General features: G+C 37.5%; 1 protein-coding gene across 1 annotated transcript; it reads right to left on the minus strand.

Annotated features, from left to right (window-relative positions):
• Nucleotides 1-328: 328 nt before the first annotated feature.
• Nucleotides 329-25,112, minus strand: LOC103002205 (uncharacterized). The gene is made up of 8 exons (XM_007180708.3): nucleotides 24,986-25,112; nucleotides 14,210-14,331; nucleotides 12,506-12,644; nucleotides 9,443-9,564; nucleotides 7,431-7,541; nucleotides 5,694-5,800; nucleotides 2,109-2,199; nucleotides 329-625 (listed from the first exon to the last, which is right to left on the minus strand). Exons 1-8 carry the CDS (start codon nucleotides 25,080-25,082, stop codon nucleotides 509-511), a joined length of 906 nt encoding a protein of 301 aa, XP_007180770.1. The 5' UTR covers nucleotides 25,083-25,112; the 3' UTR covers nucleotides 329-508.
• Nucleotides 25,113-25,221: the final 109 nt, after the last annotated feature.

Genomic DNA, 25,221 nt, shown 5'->3' on the forward strand with positions numbered 1-25,221 from the left:
AAAGGAGCCGCATGCTGCAACTAAGACCCGGCACAGCCAAATAAATATTTAAAAAAAAAAAAAAAGGGACTTCCCTGGGGGCGCAGTGGATAAGACTCCACGCTCCCAATGCAGGGGGCCCAGGTTCGATCCCTGGTCAGGGAACTAGATCCCACGTGCATGCTGCAACTAAGAGTTTGCATGCCACAACTAAGGAGCTGGCGAGCCGCAACTAAGACCCGGTGCAACCAAATAAATAAATAAAAATTCAAAAAAAAAAAAGTACACGTTTATATTTTTAACAAAATAAAAGACACCAGGGGAAAACCAAAATTTTTTCACACAAATATTTTAATAAAATTATCACGCAAAGTTGTATATATATACATACAACTATTTACAAACATGTAAGCATATGTACAAAGACTAGAAAGGAATATACAGAAAAAATATGTGTTAGGATACTGGGGTTCTGTTTCTTTTAAATTATTTTGTAATTATTTTACACTGAGGTAGGACTATTGTAGTGTTAGAGAATCTTGTATAAATGTATTTGTTCAAGAGCTTCCCTGTCAACATCCTTTTCTGGGTATACGTCATAGTTCAGTGGTACCTCTTCAACCCAGGGAGATAACTGTATATTAACCTGGAAAAAAAAAGGTCATAAACAAAGATGAAAATTGCAGAATGAACCTATTCTCTTGAATTTCGAGAAATCATGACTAAGTAATTGAACACAAAAGATTTTTATTACAATGAGAGGGACTAAGTTCTACCTGGTGTCACATAATTCTTTGTCGTACTAAATGGTAGGTTTGTGGACTCAGGGACTTAATTAATTTACCTTGATTTTGGATTTTGAAAGAATAAAGAACATATAGTATAATTATTTTAATGTAAATAGTTTAATAATTAAACTAGCTTAAACAATAAAAGATTAAAACAACAATGGGAGTACACAGAGAAACGGTTCATATACACACGGTGATGGTGCTAAGAGGTTGCACGAGAGGGGGTCATCTCCCTCCATAACCTTTATCAGGCCCTTCTCTTCACACTGCAAACTTGGGTCTCCAGGATACGGAAATTCTGGAGCCACCAATGGATATATTTGTTTAAAGAAGTTTCATTAAATAGGAAAGCAATGACGTTATTCAAGAATTCATATATAAGGACTCTTTCAAAAATATTTTACTTTGGTAAGTGAAAATCACTGAATTATTTCAATACATGTAGACATTATAAACTGGAGAGCACATATTTTAAAAGGTATGTTTTTATGAGTATGGAAAAGTAGGGTAGAATCATACCACTCAGGGGGTAGGGATCTCATGGGGAGGGAATTAGGTGGGGGGAAACTGGGGAGATGAACATCATTTCTTTATATATCTCTGGATTATTTCCCTTGTTATGACAAACATGAATTACTTTTGTAATTTAGATGATTGACAAAAATTTTTAAAGAAGGTATTATTGATGATTGTTTAGTTTTTTAAAGGAAGAAATATATACTTAAATTTGGCAGTGCTTATATGCGAGGAAAGAGATATTAAAGAAAATGATAATACGACTCTGTACTAAGAAATGCCACAGTATCTTTCATCCAGGGATCTCAAAGAGCTTTACAAACATTAATTACCCTTTATAAAAGGGTCAATTTATTGGGCTGAATCTTATTATTAAGTATCAGCCTTATTTTGTACGGAGAATCTGAGGAACATAGAAGCAGTTTGTGCAAGATTCCAAACTTGACCTAGAAGCTCAACTGTGTTCAGGATGTGGGCCTCCAGTCCCCTTACTGATTCTAGAAACCTGAACAGCTCTGTTCCTTTTGTTCTCAGGGAAAAAGTTATGATGTGGGTGTTCTAAGTCTCTTACAAATATTTAATAGCATTTGTTAACCTAAAAAAAACTGTAACCCCACACTTGGAAAAACTGGGTGGAGAAGCAAAGGAATCTGTACACTTTCAGCGCTCTTGATGCCAGTGAACAAACCACAAATCAGTTCTTAAGCCATAAGGTTTTGCTATTCTTTCTAACAGAACATTTCTAGAATATTTTAACAGCTATCAGAAAAAAGCAGAAGAAAAGTTTTGACAATAAAAATGCTGGGAAAGAGGCTTACATACCTGAAGACCTGAGAGAGAATCTTCAAGACTTGGCACTGTCACTAATAAGGATCCTTGTTTCCTTACATTATGGCTGATATATTCCCAGGCTCTATAACACATTCAAAACTTATATGTTATGCTTTACCAGACACAGGATATTTTTTCAAAATGAGGATGACAAAAAAAAATATAGCCCAGGTGATATGTAGAAATCCAGATGGGTAAAAATGTTTGCCAGCAGAAAACAGGACCACAGCAAGATACTAGAAATTGGTAAATTCAGTTCCTGAAGGGATGTTGGCAAAATTGTGAAGTTACAATATTGAGAGAGATTTAACAAGATGGGGATTAGGGTTAACACAAGGGATTGTGAGTAAGGCCAAAAGGAAGTTTTCAGAACTGATACAGAAGTCAAAGCTGGATTAGCGTTACAGCCTCTTCAATTCTTTATGAACTGTCAAACGTTCTGCAGAATGGAACAGGGCTGAGGGGTGTGAGTGGGAAAGAGTCATGGAGAAAAGCCACAGAAGCCAGAAAACAAGCAAAACTAAAATAAGAGTATAACATATAGATTAGATCTTTTAAAATAATATCAGGAGTGAAATCATACTTTATTTGGCTGTCAGAAATATTCAATGGAAAGAATTCTGGACACTATGGCACCTGAGAAGTTTAATGAGATCAACTAGATTTAGAGCACGATGGCATGCCATGTGCATATATATGTGTCAGAGGGCAGTGTCTGACCAGTTCTGATTAACCTGTAGAGCAGACATGAATGGGATTTCTACACTGTGCACGAGTCTTGACAGTACACCCTGCTATTGGGGAGCAAGGGTCAAGCAATGCAGGGATGTGCAGCCCTTGTAATGGGGCAGGTGGGCAGCAGTATCATTTGCACTTATTTTAGTTACAGCAGTGGTTATTGGGTTTAGTATATTCTGGAGCTTACTAGGCAAAACGATACAAATGTTCTTTTTTTCAGGCTAGATGTAAAACCAAGAAGCAGTGTTTGATAATAAATATCACTGTGCTTGGGCTAGAGCTAAGAGTGATATTTATTTATTTATCACTGTGCTTGGGCTAGAGTTTGTTGTCTTGATGTAGTTCCTTAGAAATTATATATTTTACAAGTCTATTTAGTAAGACTGAAGAAGCTGAGTATACTGGCACGGTTGGGCATGGCTCTCAAAATAGCACTTGCTGTTTCTGAGAAGCTGTCATTGTAGTAGCTGTATGTTTCACCTACTGAAAAAATACAGAGGCACCTTTTAAACTAAGAATTACTCTACTTGCTACAATACAAAATTATATAGGTAAATGATCAATTTTGTCAGAACGATTCCAATATCAGAATGCTTTACTGTATCTTCTAAACTTTCTCCCGTGTACTGTCATTCATGATGAAGATAATTAACCATGAGAGGCTATAATCTATCTATATTTAGAATTCACTGCATTTGATTAACTTGGAGAAATGACTGAACTAACTAACACATGGTCAGTACCTATTTGGTGAGTCATGCAGAGTTTGTGAATTAATTTTCCAAGATAGTTTTTTTTTTTGAGATTATTTTTTTTATTTATTATTTTTGGCTGTGTCTGGTCTTAGTTGTGGCAGGCGGGCTTCTCTCTTGTTGTGGCGTGCGGGTTTTTCACTGGATCACCAGGGAAGTCCCCCAAGATAGTTTTTAAAACAACCCAAACATGAAAATACTTTCCAGTATCAAGTTAACAGGTAGCATTCATCATTCTTCAGCATTCAAAATCTTCCTATATGAATCTGTGAAGAGTTTAAGGTGTTTTTCTCTTTTAACTTCTTATACAGCATAAACCTACTGTATTTCATTCTCCAACAATTATGTAATGTTTTGACTACTGGTCATGAACTTAAAAAGGTAAAAAGCTATACATACTTTGTCCACTGGAAATTAAGCTTAAAGAGTGCACTATGATTAAAACAACTTGTTCATTTTGTGTTTCTGGCCTTTAGCCTGTGACCAAAAAATCATCACCCATTCTGGCTGAGCTTTTAGGCTATGATTAGCTTTCTGTTGAACTAGTTTCTTTTTAAACTATTTACACTGTTAATTTTGTACTAACCTTAACCTACAAGTAATAGATATGTGTGTGTATGTGTGTGAGAGAGAAAATATAGACGGTAAAGGGGTGGCAGGATAAAGAAGGTTACTCATTCAGGATTCTACTCCATATTAACTGTTTATGGTCTATAATTATGTCTTTTTATTTCTTGCAGTAGAAACCTCACTGATGCACTAATCCAAATGTGTGTAATGCCCTTTCATAGATATGGAAAGGAGGTTTCCTGCATCTAGAGTATACGTATGTCATTATGATAAATAAATCAGCAAGCCTAACTGACCAGAAAATCAGTGTCTCAGACTACAGGAATTTTCTAATTAGAGGAACTTATAAGTCCTGATGAGAAGTCAGAAAAGCGATCACAGGGAATTCCCTGGTGGTCCAGTGGTTAGGACTCCACACTTACTGCCCAGGGCATGGGTACAATCCCTGGTCGAGGAACTAAGATCCCACAAGCCGCGCAGAGCAGCCAAAAATTAAAAAAAAAAAAAGTCATCAGAGATTTGCTAATTTTTCTATTGCTTGAATAGTGGAATAAACTCCAGGAACCTGCTATTACCACATTAAGAACATTTTAAAAATTTGATCATTATTCACTGTTTCCTAGCTGAATATTCTTATATCTTGTTTTTTAAAAAATTTTCTTTACTTATTTATCTTTGGCTGAGTTGGGTTTTCATTGCTGCGTGCGGGCTTTCTCTAGTTGTGGCGAGCGGGGGCTACTCCTCTTCGTTGCGGTACATGGGCTTCTCTTTGTGGTGGCTTCTCTTGTTGAGGAGCACGGGCTCTAGGTACGTGGGTTTCAGTAGTTGTGGCAGATGGGCTCAGTAGTTGTGGCTCGCAGGCTCTAGAGCACAGGCTCAGTAGTTGTGGCGCACGGCCTTAGCTGCTCTGCGGCATGTGGGATCTTCCTGGACCAGGGCTCGAACCCGTGTCCCTTGCATTGGCAGGTGGATTCTTAACCACTGCGCCACCAGGGAAGCCCTATATCTTGTTTTATAGTCATTTATAGGCACCAGTTAACTCCCATAATTTTGTGATAGGAGAGCATAGGACATGCTTTTTCAAAGAAAAGAAAACTGAGGCAGAAAAGAATAAGTATAAAAACCCACTGGGAATTAATAACTTCTTGCATCCCAGACTGCGAAGCAAATGCTTGGGTCATGAAACCATTTTATAACTACTCAAAATTAGATGTAATATTTACAAGGTTAGACAACCAAAGTTTATTTTGATTTTCATTTAGACATAACACATTTCCTTATTAATATAAACTCCTGACATTTGAGGTCATTTCTGCGAAGTTTAATATCACTGCTGGGGCCCCGGGTTTGATCCCTGGTTGGGGAACTGAGGTCCCACAAGCCTCGCAGTGTGGCAAAAAATAAATAAATAAAAAATAAATAAAAAGTTTAATATGAAAACACTTCTACCAATCCCTTTTCATACTTTGTTAGATATATTTTAACAACAGATTTCTTGCTTGAATAAATAACGTACCTGGCCTGTTCTGCCTCATTAAGAAAATATTCAAAGACATTATTCATTATAATAACATCAGCATTTTGCAGAAGTGAACCTTGTGTACAGATGTCTGCATGAAGCACCTAAAAAAGAATGAGTTCATGTAAGAGAACAAAGACACCATATCATATAATCACGTAAGAAATAGCTATTGATTCAATGATGTTGTGAGGCAATATGGGAGATTCACACTTCTTAAAATGGGAGAACAGTATATTTAATACTACTACCTATGGAAGATACTTAATACCTAATAAAAACCATAAACTTGTGAAAATTTTATTTGTTTCAGATGGAATCATTATATAGTTATAATTACACTCTTTTCACTTCCAGTTCAGAGCTTTTTCCATTATATCACTAGCTATTCTGGCTCCATCATCAACTGGATTTGTACCTTTGGGTAGTCAGTGTCTTCATAAATAAAATGGAGTAATATATGTCCTGATTCACAGAATCAAATGGGACCATATAAAATTTAAAAAGTAATTTATAAATTGTAAAATGTTAATACAAATATGTTAACTGGCCTTGTCCGACTCTTCATCTAAAATTCACTTGAATATATTATCTATCCAAGAAAGCAAACAAAACAATTTATTGAAAAAACTATATACCTCAAAAAATTAACTTCGACTATAATCAACAAGTCTTGTAGACCACAGGCAAGATAATAGGAGGAAACATTTATTTGCTCAAGAGCAAAGCAAATAACTTTTATTTTAAAAAGAAGAGAAAAAGTTTTTTATATCATATGATTTCTTTCCAAAAAAGAACTTAGCCTTACAAATAAATAATATCCAGAATGTTTAAATCTCGATTTCTAATTAAATCAATATTCCTGTTAGTTATGTGATTCTTATTATGTAAGAGCAGTGTGTTTTTGTTCATTAAATATGGGATAGTGAGAAAAATCCATGAACTTATTATTGGACAATGAATTCTCTTTGATCACTTGCCTCTCAATTTCCAAGATGAGAGAGAGAAAGAGAAAAAAAAAGGAAGGATGGAAGGAGGAAGAGAATGAAAAGTTTTCCTTCTATAAGAAAGGGGAAAGCTAGATCCTTAATCTTACTAAGATATGTCTTTCAATATTTGATTGCATTGAATACCAGAGATCCTTAGATACACAATACTTCTGTGCATTGCCATTAGAAGTGTAGGATCGCTAGTGAAATGACAAGGATTACTGCATCAACCAAAAAACTTCCTTTCCCCTTTTTTGTTATTTTTCCCCTTACATATAAGAAACAGAAAATTTCTGTCATAGCCCAACCCAGGACATCATTCTCCCATGAACTGCTATTCTGTGGCACCCACAATTCCTATTGAAAGCTTATAAAAAGATAAAAACTGTGAGCATTACTTAACCTTTTTGTTTACTTTCAACATTCAGAGTTTAATTAAATACACTTCTGACCAACATCAAGAGATTCAAAATTACTGCTACCAAAACTATAGTTGATATGAAGAAAATTAAGAAAAAATTCTACTTTCTAATAAAATTTGGGAGGAAGAGAAAAATGTGAGTGGAACATATTGATAATAATTCATCTTTATTATCAGTGTTTTAAAATATTAAGTTAACTCAATCTGTTTCTACACAACAGCAATCAAGAATAGATTCAAAAAGAGTTTCCAACTCCAATGCGGAAGAAATTTGGCTAAACTATGCTATACGGTGGATAACAGAATAAACATTTAAAAGGGTACCTTTATTCTGTCAGTGAACTGGTACTTTTTTATGACCATTTCCTGCAACTGGCAAAAGTCTCCATTCAATTCTACTCCATGTAGTTGTGATGCTGAACTGTAAAGATAACCCTAAAATATGAAGATACATTATGATGCAAAAGAATTAACTTCTAGTTGTGGGTTTATTTCTACTTGAAATTTTAAAAGTCAAACTTTTTTTTTTTAAAGTCTTTATTGAATTTGTTACAATATTGCTTCTGTTTTATGTTTTGGTTTTTGGCCGCAAGGCCTGTGGGATCTTAGCTCCCCAACCAGGGATCTAACCTGCACCCCCTGCACTGGAAGGCGAAGTCTTAACCACTGGACCACCAGGGAAGCCCCTAAAAATCAAACTTTTAAAAATAGAATTCAATAAAGTAAAAATAAAGATAAAAAGGAAAGATAAATAACATTTTATAATTTATGTAAAACAACTTTTAAGAACTTAGACTCTTACTCATCGAGACCTTGATTGTAGTTTATTAATTTCCGTTATTTAAAAGTAATCATATTTTTAAAGATTGATTTACTTTTCCTGATAAAACTGCATTCAACAAAGTTGGAAATGAGGAAAGTGATCACATATAGATTCTTTGTTTAATACCCTACTTCTGTAATTTCTTGGGAAGTTACATCAGGGGAAAACAAGAAAGGCATTAACCTGTGGGAAATATAATGGAAACTCATGCACAGTCTGACACAAGAGGAGGGTGGCTGGAGGTGTGTCCTGTTTGACTTTGAGAAGTCAGCCTGGTGTCTGGCAATCCACCAAAGATACTGGCCATTAGTTAACAAGGATCATCAAGAACTGACCATATATTATTATGTATCTATTTTTGGTTGTAATCACAAAAAATAATCTGGAAGGAGAGGTCAAATCATATTCTGAAGACCATTATACATCAACTAACACTTACATGTAAACTAAATTTATATTTATAGCTCATCATGGATTTTTAGAATATGTTCAATGGAGCATATGTAAGTATTCAAAAAATTTTTGTTGACTGAATCAGTGACGTACTATAGAGGAAAATGACAATATGTTTAAATTCATTAATGCTGCCAAATACCTGCATAGCCACAGTTATTTCAGCTATATACTTTTCTAACAAATAAAAAAATTAACAAGAATGGACAAAATATGGTAAACAAGCATAATCTCTAATGTTCTCCAAACAAAGCCATCTGATAAACTGTACTTTCTATTATGGCTATTTTTCCTAATTGTAGAATAAAAGTCAACACTGAAAAATAAATGAAGCATGAAAGAGTTAACTGTTTCTGTTTAGAGCAGGCAGTGATGCTGGGAACTGATAGGGCCTGTTTCTGGCATGAACATCTACTGCTGTTGGCCACATGTTTTAACACATCTGCTAATGACAACCAGAAACCACATTTCAGTTTTTTGATAAAACCATTTAAGAATATTAAAAATGCTCATGATTTGAATTTTTTAAAAAAAGCCACATTGAAGACACAAAAGTCTACATTCAAACTTTGGATCATAGAGAACTAGAGCACGATGTGTCCTGGATATCATTTAGTTTGCTCACTTACAGGTCAGGAACTTGAGGCACAGAGGTGTTCAGGGACTTGCTCATAGCCATAAGCAATTTCCCAGGTCAAGTAAATTTGTCAGTTTTATAAGAGCTCTTATCAAAACTCAGTATACTATACTATTTTAGCACAGTACAGAAAATGGAGTTAGAAGGGCAGTAAGTGAGTGACAGAATAGCAAAGTGTTATGAGGGTCACCTGTTGCTGTTTTGCTGATATTCCTTCACTTGTGTCACAGAGTCAAACTAGTAAAGGAAATCAGAGAGCTGGCCTTTGAAAGTCCAAATTCGATACACTATTTTAACCATATTATTCTGTTACTCTAATAAATAAAGCCAAGCTGTCACCTTGGATGGTGGCAGGCAAAACTGATGCTAGTAGGAGAAGAAAGTATTTCCAAATGTTGAGTATGTCCACAAGCTGGACTTTACCCCGTAAAGGACGATGCCAAGCCTGGAGCCAACGTCAACCAAGACCTTTCCCGACAGATCAGGGAGTACATGATGATAAATGAACTTCAATTCCATGAGAGAGAAGGAATGAGAAATAAACCCTGGAGAATTAGAACAGAGTAAACATTAAATTCTGCTTGGGGATTAACAATTCCATTCTGTATTTCTAATTCTTTCACCTGTAAGGTGTATTTCATGCTTTTCTTAATCAATGAAAGCCATTCAGAGGTTATTTAGAAAAAATTAATGTGATAATTTTGTATTCATTCACTCTGAGCTGTATTAGACAAGAACAAATATGAAGTCTCTGACATTTAAAAGGCCTCTAGAGGGAATTCCCTGGCGGTCCAGTGGTTCCACTGCAGGGGGCACGGGTTCCATCCCTGGTCAGGGAACTAAGATCCTACAGGCCGCGCAGCATGGCCAAAATCATCATCATTCATTATCATCATCATCATCATCATCAAAGGCCTCTAGAAAACTGCTACTCAGCTGCCTGTCCCTACCCCCATGCTCCTCATTTCCTTCCTGCTGCTGCTTAGGGTGTCCTGGGTTTTCCCCTTCCTCTTCTCCCTCTGACCTGCTGTTCCCAGCAACTGCTTCCTAACTCCCATACCATCCGGCTTTCTCACCCTATCCCAGAGCCAACCACAGGGCTTCCACCTCTTGCTGCATAGACTGTAAACTACCCAATGAATGACCATCTCTGGAGTGGAACAATGTGGCAGCCCTGACCAACCTAAAGTGTGTTCTGGAGTGCAGGAGAGGGGTGGTATGGAAGGAGGTTAAGACACTCCTAAACTGTTATTTCCCTTAGTTTAATTGCTACAATTTCTAGTCTCCTAACCCACCTTCTCACTCCATTATTTCTGTAATGAAACACCTGGGAGAGCCTGAGTCTGTTTTTTCTGATATGGAGGTAACCCAAAGACTTTCTCTACTGTATGCTACATGATATAATGGTCAGGAAGGGGAGAAACTTTGATCATAACTAATGACTGGTGGCAAAGAAAACGGAAGCAGGCAGGCTAATCCCTTGGAAGAAAATAAAGGATGACTAGGCCTCAGAAGTAACACTGGAGGTGATGGGGTGGAGGGGGGTTGACCACCATAGTCCTTATCTCCTCTCATCCTCACGATCCTCTTTGCCACATTAGTGCTCCTGCCCTGGGCTACAGAGTCATCGTTAGTGTCTTGTAGCTGGACAAGCCCCTTTCATATAGGGAATAAGAGGCCCACACAGTGATAGCTTTTTCAGAGTCATTATAGCTATCTGGGCTGGTCTGGGTGTCCAGACACTATTTACAATCTGGTTTTTATGTGAAAATACATCCTAACCTCCAAATTTTTCTGTGTCAAACATAGCTCTTCTGTAAATTTCTGTACATCAGATCTGATATGGTGTTATTTACAATTCACTTTTTAGTTTTCCCTCTATTGTTCTTTTTCTTTTGGCTGCGTTGGGTCTTTGTTGCTGTGAGTGGGCTTTCTCTAGTTGCGTCGAGCAGGGGCTACTCTTTGTTGTGGTGCACAGGCTTCTCACTGTGGTGGCTTCTCTTGTTGCGGAGCACGGGCTCTAGGCACACGGGCTTCAGTAGTTGTGGCACACAGGCTTAGCTGCTCCGCGGCATGTGGGATCTTTCCGGACCAAGGATCGAACCCGTGTTCCCTGCATTGGCAGGCGGATTCTTAACCACTGCGTCACCAGGGAAGTCCCTTCCTCTACTGTTCTTGTCTAAGTCCTTTTCTATTCTGTGAACTACTTCAAATGGAAATAAGTACTATCTAAAAATAGAATCTTAAATCAGTAAACCAGGGTAGTTTAATCCCCAACTACAATACAGGTACAATATATTTGTATTAGCAACATACTACAAATTTGGTAGTAGTTAATTTTTGAGAATAATATTATCTAAGATCAGTAATACGAGCACAATATTACTTACCCACTCTAAGCAACACCTCTAAATCTAAGTGAGCAGGGAGATTGAAATAGCATGTTTAAATTAACAGCCTAGCCAATAATACCCAGTTTGAACAAAAAATATATTAACAGAAGAGTTAACATCTTAGCAGCATGGAGTCAGTCTAGTTTCCCATTTGAAACACAGGTGCTGCATCTGAGGGACAGAGATGCAGGAGACTGTCACTAGAATTGTTCTGGGTTATAGACCGAAGATGCTCCAGGATGTCAAATCATGGCCTGAATAGACTGTCAAGATTATCTATATCCGTCCTCTGAATCCGTGCCCATCCAACAATATTTGATTACTATCTGACTTCTCAAGTAGATGTTTCTATGGGGAGAACGTTTTCAGCCCCCTTGGCAGTTATATTTCTCATTGCAAATAAATCAGCACTATGGTTAAATGTGAATCTCTTTTGAGTATATAAAGTATGAGTCAGTTTCCCTGTATTCATTCACTCTGACTAGTTGCTGGACCTGAAAAGTCACCTCCAATTAAACATGCTCAGTGAAAAGCAGAAATATCCCCCTGGGAGAGACATGAAGTGGCCTAGCCTCCCTGGACGATGTTTCTATTTAGTTTCCCTGACTGCAATAATTGGTAATGGCTAGGCTGTAGGTTGTCCTTTTGCTTTCAAAAAACAGTGAATGCTTGGGCAAGAATCTGCATACTCGGGACTTCCCTGGTGGCGCAGTGGTTAAGAATCCGCCTGCCAATGCAGGGGACATGGGTTCGAGTCCTGGTCCAGGAAGATCCCACATGCTACAGAGCAAATAAGCCTGGGAGCCACAACTACTGAGCCCGCGTGCCACAACTACTGAAGCCCACATGCCTAGAGCCCGTGCTCCGCAACAAGAGAAGCCACCACAATGAGAAGCCTGCACACCGCAATGTAGAGTAGCTCCCACTCGACGCAACTAGAGAAAGCCCACGTGCAGCAACGAAGACCCAATGCAGCCAAAGATAAATAAATAAATAAATAAATAATTAAAGATATTAAAAAAAATCTGCATACTCATGACATGTAAGGAAAAGTACACACGAAGTCATCAGGTTTGCAGGCTTGAGTGCCCACCTAAAGGTGCCGTCTGGTGTGAGCCGCACACCATACAGTAGTATCTGCTCAGTTTTCCTTCCTCACATAATGAATCAATAAAGTCTTCATCATAAAGGAATGCATCAACGTGAACTGTGGGTTCTGGCTGCTGCTGTATCTGGTGGAGAGAAGAAAAACATCAAAAGAAACAAAGTACAAAGAAGTCTCTTTTTATTGCTAAATAAGGCAAAACATCAGTGGTTCATATGCTAAAATTCTGAGAGCAACGACAAGGCCCAGGAAGACAAGTTTTGATTATGGAAGTCAGCAACTCTGCTCTGCTTTTGCTTTATTTTTCAGACACTAGCAACTTGTTATTTGACATGCCATAATGCAAAACATGGCTATGAGAAATAGATTAAAATTTTAGTTGAAAGGAGTATTTTGAGACCATCTTGTCCATCCTAAGTAGTATATTTTACAAATAAAGAAACTGATACCCAGAGAGATTTCTCCCAAGAAATGACACTAGTTAGTTAAGAACGGGAAGAACTGAAACTAATATCAGGTCTTCTGAGTCCCACATGTCAGTGACTTACCCATCAAAATACTTAGCAAGTAATCTTTGCCCAGAAGCAAAGTTTTCAAATAATAACAATGTTAGTAAAACTCCATGCTTACAAATAATAGCACTTTATTAATACTGGTGGTACATGATATAATAGCAAGCAGCTACAGAGAAAAATATGTCTGATTCCTTCTACTTTAACACTAAATAAAGAATCAACCTATCTGCTTGGAAATCTACAAAATTATATCTACATCTATACACACACACACGCATATATAAGTATATAAAATGTATGAACACATACAAGGGCCAGAAGGAAACAAAGGAAGAGAAAAACTGTTGGGATGGGGGATTGTGGGTCCACCATTAACATGCAATGAATACTTTTTTCTCTCTTTATATATTGTGTTATATCATGAGACTGCTAAGATTGTTTTATTAATAACATCCAAACTGTATTACAAATATCGCTCTGTTTTTATACTACCCACTATTTTCCTCCTGTAAATCACTGGATGTTTACTAAGATTTACTGAGTGCTCACAGTGTGCACAGAACTACTAAAAATGTACAGGATTTAGTACCTCTGCTCAGGAATTTACATGCTGAAAAACCACAAACACTGCTACTTTCAGATTAGTGGGGGAAGAAGAAATTATTATTCTTAGTTTTGCTCTAGGAAACAGTATTCATAGCATATGTATCCCATAAGAGTTGGGCTTTGAAGGTACTTGAATGAGGGGGCTGTCTGGAGAAGAAAAGTGAGAATTCTAGGAATAAAGGAATAGAAGAAGCAAAAATTGTGTAACGCTAAAGTAGGAGAAGGAAACAAAGGGGTGAACTTCACCCTTGATAAAAGCCACGGAAATGGAACAGGGAAGAGAAAACCAGGACAATGATGTAGGCAGGGACAGATTAATGTCGTGCCTTGATTTTGGGGGTGGGGGTGGGGTTGAGTGCTTGGCAAACAGGACACCCTCAAAAAATATCTGTTGAATGGATGGTACTAGGGAGCCAGAAGGTTACAGACTCAAAAGAATTGGGGACATGATTGAAGCACCAAACGAAAAAGCAGAATTCAGGACTGATTAGACTGGAAAGGCTAATGGGGTTAGGGGAGAATAGGAGAATCCTCAAGTAGCACTAAGAGTAAATTAATTTAACATATTTACTTTTTGGAGGGCTAGATGTTCTGAAGAAAGCATGGTTTCTAGAGGTAAGCAATTCCGAAGGTCTTCTGCTATGTTTTTCAATATAATGTCATTATTGTCTTGAATGAATTCATCAAAATCTCCTGCAAAAAAAAAAACAAAAAAAAAAACAACCAGATACAGCTTTTATGGTTGTACTCATACCTAGACTAAGTGATTACAATGGATGGATATTTTCCATCAGATAGCATCAATTTATAACAATAAATAAACCTTCTAGCCAATGAAATATTTAAATTTTAACAAATGTTCCATTGAAAACATTGAGTTTTTCCTTTTTCCAAACTGCTTGAAAATATAACACTTGACTATTTCAGCCTGTTATAGAACAACAAAGGCATTTAAAAAATATGTATTATTTTTCTACTTTATTTTTACTTCAGAAAAGTACTGCCATTAGTTTTTAGGGTCTTAAACTTACCAGTAAGTAGTCAAATATTCCTTTTGTGACCATATAGATCTTACAAGTTTAGGAGGCACCACACAGGGATTACTAAGAAGATAACTTTAATCTGAGCATCTCTGCCTCCAGTAAAATGTACTCAAGACTTCGGATAACAAGCACTAACAGATGGCACCAACTATAGAATAAACTTTATCAGAATCATGTTGCTCCACTGCATTTGAACAGCAGATAAAATGATCATTAAAACAGCACATTTCTGATGGCTGTGGCCTACCTTTGGATAATCTGGCAAAAAGGGAAGTGTGCGTGCATGCCGATGTATATAGCAATAAAGATGCAGAAGGTAAGAGACTGACGGTGAATCTAGGTGAGGGTATAAAAGTGGTGTTCATTGTTCTGTTTTTTCAACTTATCTGTGTGTTTATAAATTTTTTTAAATTGGCTCTACAAAAGTATGATTTCTAAGCAGCTCATATAATTTTAACTAGAATGTGACTTATCTGGAAGTAAAATACTCTAGTAAAATTAGCTACAGCCTGAATGCCAAATATAGACTGGAAAGGACTACTAATGAAAACATTTTACTTTTTTCTTAAAAGACTTATATTGATTCTTGCTAGAGTAAAAGGACCTCGAAGGGGTTGTGTTTTTCTTACTGTTTTAAAACAGCTATAGAAGGAAAACAAGGAGATTCTGAAGAAAATATCATCCATCTCCACATCTTGCCCCCCAAATCTTTGGTTGTTTTAAAATAAGTTCATGATTTCCTTCTTAAACATAATAATTCTTGTGTTGGGTCAGAATGCAATTTTCATGTCACAAATAACAATTAAAATTTGGATAATATTTTCTAGTTTGCAAAGTTCTTTCACATAGAAACTAGGTCATTTAAGTATTATAACATCCATGTAAGGAAGACAAAGCAAGATTACATTCTCTGATTTACACAGGAGGTAACTGAGTCTTTTAAGGTTAAATGAACTGTGAAAAGTTACAAAGCAGGCCAACAGCAGCACAAGAAACAAACCTAGGTTTTTTGCTTCTAAATAAAGCTACTCTTCTTTTTCACTTTTTCCACTCTGTTTCCCTACGTACAGAGGTTCTTTCTCTGTGTAACTTCCTTTTGAGCAATAGTAGTTAATATGAAGATACTGATATATTATTTGGCTCCCTGAACTAATGTAGAAAGGCCTTTTAGCTCTTTTTTCTTTCCTCACCTATCTAGTATAATGATCTAAATTGTTGCTTCAAATTATTTCTAGAAAGATGTAAAATATAAATTATAGAGAAATGAAAATACTATGAAGATTTGTTCCAAATTGTTTTAGGTGGAACTTAAACAGCACCTGTGATGCATTTTTTTAAAAACTGGCCTTTTTAAAATGGTATTCTTGAAATCTAATTAAATTTTCTCAAGGTGTTAATTAATACCTAACATCTGCTTAGCTTCTCTCTGTAGACGGAAAACTGTCTAGAAGCCTCTATGACTTGCATTTAATTCTAATAATATCACTCACACCATTGATTCTTAGCAAGTTCTCTCAATTTGTAAATGGTATAACTGAAGAAGCCAATAAAAATCACATTATACCAAACTAAGATATTTCATAGCCCAACTTCTTTGGATTTAATTCTGTAACATAAACAACCATGTTAGGAAAACATAGTTTTCATATGGGCCGGCCTTATAAGAGTCTTACAGTGGAAAGGGAACTTAATTACGAACTATTACCAAATGGCAGAATCCATCCATGCATCTCTGACATATGACTGTTTTTCAGTCTTCACCTGAACACATTCGGGAACAGCATTTCTTCCACGTGCTGAGCCAGAATCTGCCTTTCCATAACAGCTCATTTTTCTAATTTCAGCTCGAGAGGAATCATCATCTTTAATGCTATACGGTATTTATTGAATGAGCACTTTTAAGGCATGCTAAACTTTGTGCAGTGCTTTTCAAACACTGTCATTTAATCCTAAGAATCCTATATGTGGTACTATTATCACTTCTATTTTATAACAAAAGAAGAATGTGAGGTCAGAATTTAAGTTACTTGTCTCAGGTCATACTGGCCAGAAAGTGGTAGAGTTGGAATTTGAATGTAGGTCTAACTCTGAACTCTTAGTTACTATACCATACAGTCTCTCTAAGGGAGCTCAGAAGGCGGCTGGCTAGTAAGAGCTCCCCTATCACTACCTTAGCCTTCTCTTCTCCCTAGCTCTGACCACGGTTCCTCATATATTGTGCGAACCATATCCACTGCCATCTGGTTGCCATCTTCTGGACTTGTTCAACAGCCCCTTTAAATGTGGCCCTGGAACTGAACTCGATTTGGCAATTTAGTTCTCTAATCCATGACTACCTTAGCTTATTTTCCTCTTCTATCACTTTGTAGTGTCTAGGGCTCTGATTGCTACTGCTACTGGGTTATTAATAGACTTGGAAGGGGTGGTGGTGGTGAACCATCTTAAACAGTCATATGTGAAGATCGAGGGAGCTGGAGAAATGAAAGATGGGAAGGGCTGCAAATTCTGAACCATCACAATAGATTTCCCCATGTCTCCCTAGTTAAATATCTTTATTTGGGAGTCAATCCCCCAATTAATGTAAGCATCGCCAGGCAAGATGAGAGATATTATGAAATTGTGTGTTAAATTACTCAGTCATTTTAAAAAGGCAGTATTAAGTGAAGACTCATTCCCAAGGATACCAGGTGAAAATGAGAACTGACACCTCTTATCCTGGACAACAAACTCTGATTCAACTACATTCAAGGGTAAAAAGAGATTCCTTCAGTTACAGCAGGGATTCTTCACCATGGTCCTAGTTAACAGGATCCACATATGGGCTTTATGCAGTCCATAAAAGGCCTAAAGTTGCATGCTTGGTTGTATACATAAATATGTATACTTTTCCAGGAAGAAAATTCTCAAAAGATATTTCATAATAATAGTTAATATTTGTTGAGCACTGTACGTAAGGCACTGTGGAAATTTTTAGCTCAAGAAGGCTAAAATTAGTTTCATTATCTGTAGTGGTTGGCAAATAACTTCTGAAAAGAAGGGCAAGACATTTTTGCCCTAATAATGGCTATAAAACAGGTGGAAAAGGCATGATATGATAGGATATTACTGAAGTGTGTAAAACTGGAATTCATTTAACATTCTATCATCATAAGTATTTGTTATTAAAATTAAATTCCTTAAAACATTATTTTAAAAGGCTGTGTAATGTTCCACCATATGTATATTACTTAACCATTCAGTCCTACTACTATACATTTAGATACAATTGTAACTGTGAAAAATTGCACTGCAATTTACACTGCAACTAACATTTTGGCATACATCATCTCTCTGTATTTATTTCCTTACTATAAATTCTTAGAAGTAGAAGTACTTAAACATTTTAAAGGCTTTTGCTACATATTGTCAAATTTCTTTCCTGAAAGATTATACAAATTTAATCTATCAGAAAAGAATATGTGTTTCATTAAAGCCTTATAGCATTGAATAGTACCATAAAAACAAACTTTGTTGTTTTAATTTGCATTTCTTTAATTACAAGTGAGGCTGAACATCTTTTAACATGTATAATAGCTATTTCAGAATGTGTGGTAACAGTACGTTGCTTGGAAAAAGTTAAAGAAAGGTGTTAATCAGTTGCCTAAGGACAGTAAGGTTTTTCTCAAATTACATATGTAGGTGGGAAGGGAGCGGAGAAAGAAGAGCTTCACTAAAGAGCAAAATTCATTCTTTAAAAATTTCCTACTTATATTTAATTAAATACATGGGGACAGAGAAGTCACCAAAGCTGACAGTCTATGAATCAAACCCCACTTTTTACATCTAGTCAGGTATCAAGTGCTATCACTTTCTCTTTTGAATCCACTTCCTCTTTATTACCGCTTCAACTACCTCATAGGCACGCACAGGCACCACCTCACATTTAGAATACCAGGACAAACTCACAATTAGCTCCTGAATTATCAGTTTCCCCCCGATATAAGATATCCTGCACACCGACTTTAAACTAATCTTGCTTAAACTTCACTTTGTGTCACTCCTTCTCCTTACAATTTTGGGATAGCTTTTCACTTTTCAACGTATGAAGTGTCACTCTAGACTTTCAAGGCCCTCTATATCACCAGAGGCTAACCATCCTATTTTCTATTCTCATTACTCTCTAGCATAACTTTTGCTCAAGATGTGCAAATCTCCTCAGGTGTTTTCCATACTCCTTCCTGTTCATACTGTTCCTTTCAACTCTATGACCCTGCCTTTTGCAATAAGGCCCTGCTCAAGTTACTTCATCTCCATGAAGTCTTACGTTCAAACTCTGGCCTTAACTCACCCTTATCCTTACCTCTGATGACTTACAATACATAATTAAACATTGGCTTATATATTTCCTATTATTCATTCATATCTTATATTACTCTGAAGTTCTTATTCAAATTTTAAAAATTTACTGAGGGGACTTCTGGTCCTAGACAAGATGGCTACTTCCCTCTTTTTCCCCTGCTCCTCCCCTCTAAATACAATGAAATATCCTGGAAATAAATCAACAGGCAACCATAAAGGACTCTGAAAGCTAGAAAAAAGGTAAACTGTCTAGGGACCTGAGGATTTAAGGAAGGAGGGTCACTGCAGTGAATTCCCTCCTGAGTTTTCCTTTTATCTTCCATGTAGCCTGGACTGGGCCCTGGAGAGGCCTGCATCCCAGAACTACCAACAGCCAGACTGAAAAAAAAGAACAAAACAAAAACTAAGAAAAGCTTGCTCTCTCTCACCAGACTGTAAAGGGGAAGAACAACAGAGACGTACTGGGGAGCCCTAATCCCTAGTCCACACCTGGGGCTGTGGCAGGCTATCTGGTAACAACAGGGGAGACTGCTGTCCTCAGACCCTCTACCCAGCAGGATAGAGACCCAGGCCTGAGGTCTCCTAGCCTTCTGCCCAGTGGCCAAGAGCAAACCAGGCCCTGTACTGCTTGTCCCCTACTCCCACTGGTGGAAGGTAGCTCAGCGACATACGGTGATCCAAGAAACTGTCTTTCTCCATGCAGGCAACACCAGCATAGATTGAGCAGGAGCCCCAGCAATTTCAAGGAATGAAGCAGACCTGAATAGCACTGCAAGGGCACTGAAAACTAAATTGTTATCAGAGCTACAGCCCACAAAAGCAGGCCAGAACCAACAGGTTAAACTTAAGCAGGGTAACTGCCTACTAAGATAGAAGATTTGAATAGGATCAAGTCAGCATAATATCTAAAATATCCAGGATAAAATCAAAATTATCCTAGCATACAATCAGAATATCCAGGATACAATGGAAAATCATTTATACCAAGAACAGGAAGTCATTATTTGAATCTGGCAATCTAGATGCTAACATGTAAATTAATCAGAATTTGGAGGATCAGACAAGGTTTTAAAGCAGCCATAATAAAAATGCTTCAATAAGCAGTTAAGAATTATCCTGTAACAAGTGAAAAAAATAGGAAATCTCAGCAAAGAAGTAGAAGTCATAGAAAAAGAAATAGAAACTATAAAACTAAAAGAACAAACAAACAACAACAACACAAAAACACTTGTTGAATGAGTTCAGTAGTAGAGATGACAGAGGATAGAATCAGTAAACTTGAGTTGACAGATCTATAAAATTTATTCCATCTGAACAACAGAGAGAAAATAGACAGAAAAAAAAATAACTGAACAGAGCCTTAAGGATCTGTGGAATAACAAAAGATCTAACATTAGTATCAGAGCTCCAGAAGTAGGGGAAAAAGTGTGGGGCTGAAAAGTATTTCAAGAAATATAGCTAAAAACTCCCCAAATTTGGTTAAAGACATAAACCTACAGGTATAAGAAGCCAAGCAAACTCCAAATATGATAGACCCAAAGAAATCCACATAAGAACATACCATAAACTGCTAAAAACAAAAGAGACAAAGAACAAATCTTAAAAGCAACCAAAGAGAAATGATTCACTCCCTATAGGGAAACACCAATTTAAACAGTGAATTTTTCATCTGAAACCATGGGAGCAGACTTCCCTGGTGGCACAGTGGTTAAGAATCTGCCTGCCAACGCGGGGGACACGGGTTCAATCCCTGTTCCAGGAAGATCTCACATGCCGCAGAGCAACTAAATCCATGTGCCACAACTACTGAGCCTGCGCTCTAGAGCCCGCGTGCCACAACTACTGAAGCCCATGCGCCCTACAGCCTGTGCTCCACAACAAGAGAAGCCACCGCAATGAGAAGCCCGCGCAACACAACAAAGAGTAGCCCCCGCTCACTGCAAGTAGAGAAAGCTCACGCGCAGTAACGAAGACCCAACGCAGCCAAAAAAAATCCAAAAAACCCCCAAAACAAAACAAACAAAAAACCCCCAAAAAACAAAACAAACAAAAAACCAAAAAACAAAACAAAACAAACAAAAAAGCCATGGGAGCCAGAAGATTACAAAATTTTTCAAATGCTAGAAAAAAAGGACCACAAACTGTAAATTTTATATCTGATGAAATTATCCTTCAGGAATGGAGAAGTAAAGAAAACCTCAGATGCAGAAAAACTAAGAATTTGTTACCAGCAGACCTACCCTTAAAGAACTGGTAGAGGAAACCCTCCAACAGAAGGGAAATAGCAGAAGAAGGCTTGGAACTTCAGAAAGGAAAGAACAACAGAATGGGTAAAAACAGAGTAAATTCATTAGACTATCTTTCTCCTCATTAGCTTCTTAAACCATATTTGATGGTTAAATAAAAATTTATAAAACCATCTGTAATAGTGCTCAATGTATATAGAGAAAATACATAAAACAACCATATTTTTATAGCTACTTTATTTATTTTTGGCTGTGTTGGGTCTTCGGTTCGTGCGAGGGCTTTCTCTAGTTGCGGCAAGTGGGGGCCACTCTTCATCGCGGTGCGCGGGCCTTTCACTATCGCGGCCCCTCCCGTTGCGGGGCACAGGCTCCAGACGCGCAGGCTCAGTAGTTGTGGCTCACGGGCCCAGCTGCTCCGTGGCATGTGGGATCTTCCCAGACCAGGGCTCGAACCCGTGTCCCCTGCATTAGCAGGCAGATTCTCAACCACTGCGCCACCAGGGAAGCCCCCCCAACAACCATATTTTTAAAGTGGGGGAGGGTAAAGGGACCTACATGAAAGTAAGATTTCAATACTTCATTCTAGTGATAAAACATTGATACCAGTAGATGGTGATGTTACATATGTATACTGTAATAGAGTAACCACAAAGAAAACTATACAAAGAGATATACTCAGAAACACTATAAACAAGAACAGAATTCTAAAACTGTTCCATTTACCCACAGGAAGGCAAGAGGAGGTAAGAAATTGAGAAACAGAAGGATCAAACAGGAAACAAAGATTGGAAAATCTGTAAGTTATGTGGCTACTTCCTCAGTGGTAATAGCAATATAATATAGAACTGCAGTAGTATGCTGTTCGACAAATGTAACTAGATCCCAGGCTTTGCTTTTTAGATTTGTCGGAATTTCAAAGAACCTCTAACAGCTCTGTAGCTGCTGTTCAGCAACAGGTTCAATTCTGCTCAATGAAGATGTATTTAAAATACAGGAAACAGAAAAGCTTCTAAAAGCTTCTAGTCACCTACTATTAACTTCTTTAAGCATTTAGATATTTTCTTGATTATTTTATTAATTTTCTTATAGCACACTTTAATTTTCTATCCTTTATAACTTTATTCTTAATAGAAATTTTTATGAGTTGTTGGTTTGACATCCTCATTTGTATTTGCATATTCAGGAAAAATTCAGAGGCTTCAGAATGGTGTTTGTTAACAGATAGCTGTTAATAAAATGTAATTTTTAATATGCCTATTGGGGACCTCACATATAGTTCTGGCTCTCAGCTCCCTTCACTTAATGGGTTGCAGTCACTCTCCTATACTTTGAAAGCTAGATCAAGAGCCCACTATATACATATACAAGAAGTAGAAAAGAACAGATGCTCTGCCACAAGATTAGAATCAATGAGCTGAAGTCCTGCTGTATTTTTTACTCCTTTTATTTATTTATTTGAGGGGGGAGTTGTCTTTGTGTGCTTTGTCCCTCAGACTTTTTTCATCCTTCTTTACTGGTGCTTATTTGTTTCCTAGACTTTGGCCTAAGCTGTACCAAGGTAAATACAGGCTCTATCTTTATTTTTTCTGTATCTTCAGTTTATATCATACTTTGACATGTGCTTGCCTCTGTCCTGGTCCAAGCTTTTGGTTCTCAGCCTGATCCCAAATGACCTCAGGTCTTGGTATGATAATCCCACTATTCCTTCAGAGACCAAGAATATCATTCTTCCTTTTGTGTATTTAAAATTATTGTGATTTTTACCTGTTAGCAATATGTAGATTTTTTTTCAGTTTCAGTAAACTCTGTGAAACTCAAAACCAAAATCATGCCTATTATTATCTCTTGCTATTCCATTAAACGGTATAAAAATTCAAGGAGAGTTATAATTATCAAAGGTCTAAGCAAATGTCATACAAGTAAGACATTATGCAATAATTTTTTTCCTGGAAGAAGGAAGTTAATTAGGAAAATGAAAAATTGTTGATTGGAAGAATCTTTTGTGCTGTATTTCATAAAAAAGTACACTATAAGTGTCAGTTTGGGAAGATGAGAATGTTCTGGAGGCAGATGGTGATGATGGGTGCACAAAGTAAACGTATTGTACTTAATGTACACTTAAAAATGGTTAAAATGGTAAATCTTGTATTATGTATATATTACCACATAAAAAACATATACCAATAAATTACACTACTTTTAAAGATTCATATTAAAACATACTCCTTCATTTTAAGCTAAGTGACACTCTCATTTCTTAAAATATTCATGTAATAAACATTCTCCAGAAACTCAGTTTGTGTTCTAAATTGTTTAACAAATTGCTTGAGCTTCTCTACTACAGGATCGGCTGGAGAAAGGCACAGAACGTGGTGTTAGAAAAAGTAAAAACATCTTCTTTAGCCAATGGTATTGGGTCTTCTTGTTTACAAAATCATCATACAAAACATGCTTTCAACGAGTTTGAAAAATGGAGTCTCAACTGATACCTCTAAAACTGGAGATTTATTAGATTACAAATGGCTCCACAAAACTGAAATCTTGAGGGCAAGGATGTTTTAGTAATTGTGCAATTGCCAGAACCAGGCAGTAGATGGCATTTTTGTAGGCACCCAGGGCTTTTGGAATAAAATATCTTGTAAATTCCTACCTTGAATCTCGTCTGTGTGTATAAATATGAAGCTAGCTCTTTGGTTTTCTCTACTTCCCAGGCTAAATCTCACTACCAGATGTCCAAGTTAATTTTAGTTTGGCATCTTATCTAAAATGATCTTCCAAAATGTGTAGTAGTAGTAGTAGTAGTAGTAGTAGTAGTAGTAGTAGTAGTAGTAGTAGTAACAATAATGATAATACCCAAACGATTGATTCACTCTAACATCACAAAGAGAAAGTTCTAGGAAGAACCTCACGGATGTAAGTCTAAAATTGGGAGTCATCAGCAAACAGGAATATTTCAAGTCATGAGTCTAGATGAAAATAAACATGGAAATCAACGTTTAGGGGTACAGAAGCAGAGCATGGTTTGGAATAGTTCTCCAACAAGGAATATCCTATCCTCTTGTGCTTTCACCAGGCTTCACTTTGCCAAAACAGATCTGTCCCATTCTTCAATAACTCGACCTAATAACCACATTTCCTCGATTCTAACTTGTGCTTTTTTAGTATTACTATCATTGAAAATCAAAGTCCTGTCCTCCCCTCCCCCTTTTCTCCCTCTCCCCACCCCGGAACACCTGCTATTAAATTGATGGCCCATTTTACAATTGAGAAAACAAATGCAATAGCTACATGTGATTTTGCCTACAGGGTAAAAACTTCCAGCTCTACAGCCTGAAACTTCTTTTGCAAAGGGTTTTTTCAGGTAGTATCCTACTGGTCGTCCCAAATTTGTGGGAGTAATGGGGAGGAGAGCTAACCCATCCCCCCGCCCCCCCCCCCTTTTTTTCCTTCAGAAAAGAGGTGAGACACGAGGCGGCTCTAGCCGCTTGTCTGAAGTCTGTAGCGGAATCACAAACCCAGAGCCAGGTCCTCCTGCACCCAATCCTAAACTGGATTCTGAAACTGACAAAAGTTTGCTATGTGCCCCCCTTCAACCCGCTCCGTAGCAGAGACCAGCACAGCTACCCCATGGAAGGCTTCTGGCCTCACCCTAAGTCCCCAAGGTCAGTGCCCACAGCATATTCTTGCCCCAACCGTCTGACTCTGGCTCTGATCGCTTACGGGTAGTTCTCATCCACTGGAGCAGAGCTGGGAGGTCTGCTGGAGCCACCGTACGGAGTAGCTGCAGTACTGCTTGCCGAGCTGAGCGGAATTCCATGTTGGAGGAAAAAGCAGAGAAGGGGAAGGTTCGCACTGCGCACGCGTAGGCAGAGGCGGGTCCAGACACCTGATTCGACCCGGGGTGGAACCCGCCTCCCTAGGCTGCGAAAGCCCTAAGTCCCGCCCCTTCTTTGGAG

The sequence above is a fragment of the Balaenoptera acutorostrata genome, chromosome 3, assembly GCF_949987535.1.
Source record: "Balaenoptera acutorostrata chromosome 3, mBalAcu1.1, whole genome shotgun sequence".
In the NCBI taxonomy this organism is placed as follows: Eukaryota; Metazoa; Chordata; class Mammalia; order Artiodactyla; family Balaenopteridae; genus Balaenoptera; species Balaenoptera acutorostrata.